This window comes from Triticum aestivum, chromosome 1B, assembly GCF_018294505.1.
Source record: "Triticum aestivum cultivar Chinese Spring chromosome 1B, IWGSC CS RefSeq v2.1, whole genome shotgun sequence".
In the NCBI taxonomy this organism is placed as follows: Eukaryota; Viridiplantae; Streptophyta; class Magnoliopsida; order Poales; family Poaceae; genus Triticum; species Triticum aestivum.
In genome coordinates, this window is record NC_057795.1 from 204166966 (window position 1) to 204175195 (window position 8230).

The 8230-nt window shown below is 40.9% G+C and overlaps 1 protein-coding gene across 27 annotated transcripts; it reads left to right on the top strand.

Annotated features, from left to right (window-relative positions):
- Positions 1 to 469: 469 nt before the first annotated feature.
- LOC123115870 (uncharacterized) lies at positions 470 to 7888 on the top strand. Of its 27 annotated transcripts, none has more exons than XR_006456855.1 (7): positions 470 to 1006; positions 1082 to 2523; positions 2928 to 3101; positions 3707 to 3795; positions 5583 to 5836; positions 6347 to 6413; positions 6954 to 7888. XR_006456855.1 is itself a non-coding variant. In XM_044536944.1 (2 exons), exons 1-2 carry the CDS (start codon positions 757 to 759, stop codon positions 1300 to 1302), a joined length of 471 nt encoding a protein of 156 aa, XP_044392879.1. In that variant the 5' UTR covers positions 597 to 756; the 3' UTR covers positions 1303 to 1398. The 27 variants fall into 27 exon arrangements, 1 of the variants encoding a protein (XP_044392879.1); XR_006456859.1 differs by having other exon boundaries at positions 2936 to 3101; XR_006456864.1 differs by lacking the exon at positions 2928 to 3101 and having other exon boundaries at positions 472 to 1006; positions 1082 to 2339; positions 2420 to 2523.
- The last annotated feature ends 342 nt before the right edge of the window (positions 7889 to 8230 follow it).

Below are 8230 nucleotides of genomic sequence, written 5' to 3' on the forward strand. Positions count from 1 at the left end.
CTCGATAGATTAGTATCAAGATCGAGGTGTCACCCTACTCCTTCGGTGTTGGGAAATGTGTGTGTGTGGGGGGGGGGGGCAGTGACACTCACATATCTCTATTCTTATAAAAAAACAGAGTTGGTGATGATGGTGTTCCTGCCATCCTGCAATATAGGCCATCCGATTTATATCCGACGGGCAGGAAGGAAAATATGGCAATTTTGGGAAAAGATACCCACACCCCTCTCCGCATTTGTAAATAAGGCATTCCCTCGTTCATCCTTTTCTCCCACAAGATAAACTTCTCATACAAATGCATCTTGATGTTCCGTGCAACGCACATGGGCATCTTGCTAGTAGGGAGAAGGAGTTTGTGTGACACATTTAAAACAAAAAAGAGGATAGCCAACTCATTCCAGGAGGCTCCCTCGATTTGCATCTTTGTTGGCTGTTAGATCTGTTTTCTAGCGCGTGTGAGCCATTGGATCCTCACAGCGGTTAAAACCAATTTTCACCTCACAGTCGTTTTCATTGTCCAATGATGGGTGGGCTCGCGCGGCGCGCTGGTTGGCTGGGTTGCGTGCTTTCGCGTGCAGGGCATTTTTTCCCAATCCACACAGCATGCTCCGCACCCAATCCCCCGTCTCCCCAGGCCCCAGCCCCCACCGGACAAACCCTAGCCTCACATCCCGCACTCCTCCCTCCTCCCTCCTCCTCCTTCCTCGTTAGCCGCCGCCGCCGCCGTTCTGCCTCCCTCCTTTCTGTCCTACAACCATGCCGTCAGGAGGAAGCCGCCGTCCGTGGTGCCATACCGCTGCTGGGGTGCTGCGCACGCTTTGTTCCCCACAGCCCCTCCCTCATCCTCGGTCGTCACCGCCGCTGCCTGCTACTCCCCTCCACCACCGTTGCTGCTTCTGGGTCGAATCTGGCGTTGGTGGGTCGGAGCTCGAGCTAGAGGCCGAGATGGGGAAGGTCAAAAAAGGAGACCGGATGGAGGTGCTCGAGGCCGAGGAAGCTGGAGATGGTGAGATCCCTCTCCCCATATCTATTCTCTTAGTTTTTCTTCTTCAAACCTTCATTGATGGTCTCTCTCCCTCAGCACAACTAGCTTCACTGGGCATCCGGTGGTTGGAGCACGGGGCAACGCTCCAGTTGCGATGGGGTGGAGCTACGCAGGAGGGGAAGGAGGCTCGCGACAGGGAGCCGGGCCAGGGAGGAGGCAAAGTCTGTGTTGCCCCGTGTTTTTTCTCTTCGTATTTTTCTCCTACCATGCATTTGTTTGTTGCCAGAGTGGATCCATGCCACCAAATTCTTGGATAAATAATGAGTGCCAAGATATGTATGCTGACAAGTGAGTTCATTATTTGGAAAAATATAATCATTATATATGCATTGCTAACAATTTTTATGTTTGAAGCAACCAATTTTGTGAAAAGAGTAGAGAGAAAGATACATGTGCAATTTCCTTGATGTTACAGCAGATGGATACTCGATCTTTAAACATAAGCACAGATGAGTAGGTAAAAATTCGGGGAAAGACCAATGAAATAACCCTATAATTAACCTTATTCAGTTTATGAACATATATGTATGCTACAGAGCATGAAATTGGGAAAATACAAATATGATTGGTGGTTGGTTCACCATTCAAAAATTTGATCCACCAATTGTGTCTCAGTGATTTCTACTTGAGCTAAAACCATGCCAATAATTTTGGAATGATGGAGTACTTATTTGTTGTGTATTTGATGGTTTGATATAAAAAACATGAAGGTTAAATCGGGCATGGTTTTGATATAGTTTGTTACAAGATATTACATTGGCTTTCTGGTTTGGAAATACTTATAGTCGTTTTCTTCTTGTCAAGGAGATGTTCATGTCTAGCTAGCTTCCTATAAAGGGGATTTTTTTCTTTCAGTTCACCAGATGCTGAGGTCTAGCTAGGCTTCCATGTAGAAATGTTGTTGTCTTTGAAAGTTTGTTGGGTGCCTCAGCTAACTTTCTGCAAAGTGGATTTTTGTTTGTTACTGCCCAGGAGATGCTCTTGGATCTAGCTATATTCCTAGAAGTTTTTTTGTTGGCTTTCTTGGTTTTTTTGGTACCTTGATCTTTCCTCGTCGAGAAGGAATAAATTTGTCCTGGAGTTCCTTTCCTCTTTATAGAGGAGTCTTTTATTCCTTTGCTTGATCTGGCGCCTGGCACGGGCATCCGTTTCAAGTTGGGACGGCATACAATCCATGCAAGTGTATGTAGTTGTTGTATGTATGGCAGATACATCATCTTGCCAATTAGTCCCCACTAAAATTAATTTATCTCTCCACCTTTTTGGCTCATGGATATCGATGTGAGTACTATAGGTAAATAACTGCTAGAGATTACCACCCTCAAGTAGGTTTCTCTAAACAGACAATAGATGACGGTATTTCTACTACTGCAGGTTTTTCCATGGTTGTAAATGGCATATTGGCGTTATCAGGAGTTGTGGTTCTGGATTTGTCCGCTGCTCTATAGATCTATTATTTAAAGAACTGATGATATACAGTGAGTTACCTTGCACCATTATTTGGCCTTTCAAGCGCTTGATTTGAATTTTTTAATGTATTCAAAGTGTCCCTACTTCCTAACAAGCAACCCATTTGTCATATGTATGTGTTGTCATCACAAAGTTGTTTTATGCCCACCCGAAAAGCGCTCACCCAGCCAATCACGTGGAGGTGTGCTTTGCATTATTATCTTTAATTGAAGTTCTATTGTGTTGTCATCATATTCAAAACTATAGTTCTTTACTTGCAGCATCTTGAAGTGAGCAATATTTTGATGCTTATTTCCTGATGATTTAAGAAGTTTCGTGCACTACCAAACTTAATTTGAAAACACTAGCTTGTTTTGTAGGAATTGTCTTTCTTTGCTTTGAACTTGTGATTTATGGCTGATGTCAACTCCAGCTTTTTAGGTGCTTGTCAAGTATGGGTGGAAAGCTTGACAATTCGTTTTTATCTCTATGATCTCCTCATGACCACAACCATAGTGCAGGATGCTCCTGCCCAAGTTGTCGTTTATCTTTGGGTATTCCTTAATGTTGGGGCTACTACATATCCAGATCACTAGATGATACAAAGGTGTCTTCCCTTCCTTTGTTTATATTCCTTTATGTTGGGGCTGGTGTTAGGTTTCACTGGATCAAATTTTAGCTGTTGTTTCTTATGTTCTAGAGAAGCTAGAGGAGTAATTAGTGTTCTCTGTTTTTCTAATGAGTATATGTGTGGAACTATGGGTGCAAACAAATAGTAAAGGAGCAATTAACTTTCTCTCTTTTTTGCAAGTATATGTGGATGCGCATAAAGTGTTGGTTGTCTGCTTATATCAAGTATGGTCTGATATTTTGGTCATATCAGCCCCAGTATTGAGCATACCGACTAATATTCTGGTCATATTAGCCCCAATATTGAGCATACCAGCTGATATTCTAGTCATATCACACTTTCTACAGTCTACACCAAATCTGCGAGCACGATATCTGATATTTGAATCTTGAAATTACCATTAGAAAGGCAAAGAGATCTTGTAGAAAAATAGGTTACATGCTCAGGTATATCATATATGGAGAAAAGGCACCTATCAGCTGTATTGGTTCTTTCGTATTTTTGTGCAGTCCTTCTATTAATTTTTCTAACTTTCTGGATTTATATTTGAGCAAGATAAATATATTCCATCTCTATCCCAGTACTGAATCGAAGCTTCATCAAATCTATCTGGGCGTTCATTGCGTAATACAATGTTGAGATTGAGAACATTTTCAGAGGGGAACTTAAGGTATCACCTAATGATATAATATTAGTCACTATCCGTTGATTGGTAAATTTTGCTTTAGTATACACCCCTTCGGGATATGGCTTTCAATTCTATACTTTTCTTTGATTATCAGTATTGCTACAAGGATAATAATCATTTTTATTGCAAAGTACGTACTACATTAGACAAATCAGCATGTTTTCCCATAGAAATACATGTGGCGCGAAAGCAGCGACAGTCATGTTTGAAAGTGTGTATTATAAGAGTATGTATCTTAGTTATTTTGGCATCGCCATCCTTTATGGATGTCCGTATTCAAGAGCTCCGTATTGAATTGGACTGAAATTCCAATTCAGTGAGGAAACTGAAATGGCATGAATACGAATTCACATGTTTGGTTGTTCACTGAATTGGCCCTTGAAATGTCTCTGAGGTTTCAATACCAAATCATGTTTGGATGACAAACTTTGGAATTGCATGGCTACATTACCAAGAAGATTATACCTTTCTACATGACACAAAACTTAAATCTTCTCACATGTGACTATAATTCAATGAATATATAGAAGTAAAAGATAATAAATATTATACCAGATAGTACTTATGAGGTTCACAAACAATCACATAGGTACTATCAATTCACAAGCAGTCTACTAGCAGCACTCAGGTCACCTCAATGTGTACTGCTGAAATTCAGAATAAAGCATCTAGCTTGATACTCCTCAAATAACTCATACACAAGCACTGTACTACTTTACATATCTAACATGCAATTTTCGTTCAGTAAGAAAGGCAATCACTGAATATTTCTGGTACACATGAGCTTCAGCAAAAGGCAACAAGCATCCATCTTGATATCCCTCAAATTACTCATACACGAGCACTGTACCAGTTCACCTATTTAACATGCAATGTTCATTCAGTATGAAAGATAATGGCTCAATTTTTGGTACACACGAGCTTCAGTAAAAAAGGCAGCAAGTATTCAAGTCCTCAAATCACGTATCTGCACCAACTGCAGTTCAATCCATTTGATTGTTCGCTATGTATAGATAATGGGCAGCCTGCCACGGTCACGGTTATCACCCCTTGCACCTGTACCTCTATCCTCTTGCTTCACATGGGGATGGGGACGGGATAGTATGGTGGTCGCCGCTGCCGTCGGACAGGATGGTGGACGCCGCCAGGATTCCTCTCATCCACCTCCCGGTCGGGGTGGGGATGGAGATTGGCCGTGGTGGTCGCCGCTGGAGATGGGGACCAGTAGCGGAGGGGTGCGGTAGGGGGCGGAACAATCGGTGCAGGGGATGGGAAGGAGAGGGAGAGACGGGGGAGGAACAGATCTGCGCCGCCGCCGAGCGCCGCGGTTCGTCGTCGCCACTCTGGTAGCTAGGTCGCCCCGAGATGCCATCTCGTCTCCCTTCTTTCCTTCTTTTCTTTTCTGGTCACTGGGATCAAAGGGGTATGTTTTGCGGGAGCCGAGCAATTGAGAGCAAAACGGAGCGGGAGCCCTCTGAATCGTGGGAGGGAGCTTTACGTGGGCGGAAAAACAGCTCTGAATTGGCTGGTGTTTCCAATACGAATTCGATGTACAACCAAACATCTGTATTGAGGTCATATGATTACCAATTCGATTTCCTGGGCTGCAATGGAGACATCCAAACGTGGTGTATAGGTTGTTTTGCATAACAAACAATGAGGTCTGCATATGTAGATTTGCAAGTTAAATTCACCACACCTTTGAAACCCGTAGTTGTTTACTATTCTCTTAAATCTTTAAACTTTGTGCTTCATTCCTTTAATTTCAGAACTAGGAGGGTGCAGATAAGTAAGAGTTGTTGGCAACAGCAACCTACACATGTGGAAACAGTGGCTATGGCGGTTCAAAGGGAAGTTGTGGCTGCTAGACAGCAACTCACAACTTAGTGGCGGCTCAAAGGACATATAATCTATTTCTTCTTGGAGCTATCTACTATAATATTATGACTCGGTGCTAGCTGAAGCTTCTATTTTCTCGCCTTTTGTGGTGGCGATTATTCCTTGGACTGCAGTAATTCCATTTGTAAGTATCATGTACTACAACCATCTTTATCTTTAGCCCCTGCACTTCAGTATCAAATTCGTGTGTAAGTGTAGGTTTTCTACCTGCTCCCTGAACATTCCATTGTTTTTCATGTGCATTTTTTTTATCACCGGCTTCAACATAGTTAATTAGCATGCGAGAGGCTCAACTGTAGCTTTTTGCAATGCTAGAAGGCCATATTCAGTACTGAAAATCTAGACTGTTCTTTCCACTCTGTAACAACTTCTATGCTTGCGCCACCATGATATCATTACAACATTTCCCTGTAAAATTTTATTAGTTACACATAAGCTGAATTGATTTACCAGTAAAAATCTGTACAACTCATTTCAGTCGATAGTAACCATTGTAGAATTACCAGGATATGTCATGTATGTGCTCTACGTCATAGCATGTTGCAAAAAGTACAATAAGAGATAGATTGTATGCACTATGGCTACCAGTAACATTTTTCGACTTGTACATCATTCGATCTATCTATTTCTACAGGCTACTCCTCATGTTGCAACCTTTTCCCGTAGAATCAAAAGGAATTAGATGGAAGAAATTGCAGGAGGTATACTTTGTGTTCCATTAGTCTTACTTTCGGAGGCATGTCTATAGTCTTAGTGTTGGAGGTGTGTCAATAGTAGTATCAATTTTGGAGGCTTGTCTATATTAATCTTATTTTTTGTATTATGTTTCTTTCCATCTGCATCCTCTTCATAATGGATTAGGTTACTTTGTTATTGCCATGTGATACTTTTTCTTATTACTGTGATTGTCAGTGCTCTTAACATTGGTTGTTCTTGCTTTACGGCTGCCTTCTCAGCGCACTATTATTAGTTCTAATACATTAACTATAATATGCTCGATTGACCATATTAATTATATATTTCACTTCACCGGGGCTATTGGTGGAAGTGTTGGTTAAAATATTTTGGTGGCGGTGTATAAAACTAATTTTGGTACACCATTATTAAGTGCGCTTTTGAGCTTTGAGTAGACAATTGTGGTCTTAATTACATTAAAGGATCGTTAATATATTACTGTCGCTTTCCATGTTCAGTTATTCACACTATATTATTGCTTGGTTCTGATAGCTTGCTATTACTAGAGAAGGAATGGTATTGTCGGCTGACATTCAAAAGCAGTCAAGATGGTGAAGTTTAGAACGGAGGAGCTCCACGGAATTATGGATAAAAAATATCCATAACATGTCTGTCATTGCTCATGTCGACCATGGTATGTGACGGAGCAGTGACAGTTGTCTCTAATTGTCAAGTTTATACGGTAGAATCTTCTTGATTGATGATTTTATAGCCTTCTCTTAGTTGTACTGTATTAATTCTTAAAACTGGATCATTTAAAATTAGTTAGATTTAATGAGTTGTTTCACTGTTTTCAAATAAGTAGTTTAAGCCCTTATTGTGTCCCGGAGCTTATTCTTTCTGCCTTTTTATGATTGATATATGCTCTAACAAGCTTAAATGTAACTATTGGCATATAATCTCATGGCTCAAAATCTTAGTTGTTGAATGTATTAAAATTTATAAGATATGGAGTTTGCACTATATTTCATCCTGCAGTATTCCCAGTAACTGAATATTAAGAGCACCGACGATCCCAGGTTGTACATTCGGGAAATGCTTTTATCTTGCAGGCCAGTTTTACATTTACTTCTTCGATAAGGAGATGACCATGAATAGAGTATCATGTTATTTGCCTTGGCATTACTGATGTTGTGTTCAGATTACTGAAAGAAGGATTGGTACCCGCAAAGGAGTGAAGGGTAGAAAATATGTCCATTGTCATTGAATTGGTGGGATTGTCCCCAAGTTAGTGCTGCAGATGTTTCTATTTTAGAGCAAGAAGCCAAATCATGCTGTTCGTAAATCTTGAAAAACTTGTTTGTTGTCACGTCTATATCTGTTGTAAACGTTTGTTCGTGATGTGGTACTTGTCAATCTTGGTTTGCCCTTCCTTTTCAAGTTTGCCTTAAATTTCAGCAGACCAACAAGTCCTTGTGTCTTCAATTGGTTTCTCATTTCATGTTTGCACTTGTATTATAGTAGAACAACATGTCATAAACATGGCGTTCGGCATTGTTTGTCCAGTTCCCTTCAAGAAAGAAGAGATGGCTATAGAGAGTGGCTCCATCACTGAAGAGATGAAAAATTTTGTGCAAGGCATTGTTTGTTAAGCTCCTTTTAAAAATAAAGTAATTATGGTGCATCTAGCATATAAAGGGGTTGTGAAGGACAAAACGCTATGGATTCAGAGGGGTGGGAGGGCAGAGTTTACTAACAATGTATGGAGGACAAAGTGTGATCTGGATTTCTAAGTTTCAACTCGTAGCAGAATTGTATGGAGAGAATGCCTGCATTTTGAAAA

Coding starts and splice junctions, on each gene's coding strand:
- LOC123115870 (XM_044536944.1), top strand. CDS start 757: ATGCCGTCAGGAGGAAGCCGCCGTCCGTGGTGCCATACCGCTGCTGGG. Junction 1,007..1,081: donor GGCCGAGGAAGCTGGAGATG/GTGAGATCCCTC, acceptor TCTCTCCCTCAG/CACAACTAGCTTCACTGGGC.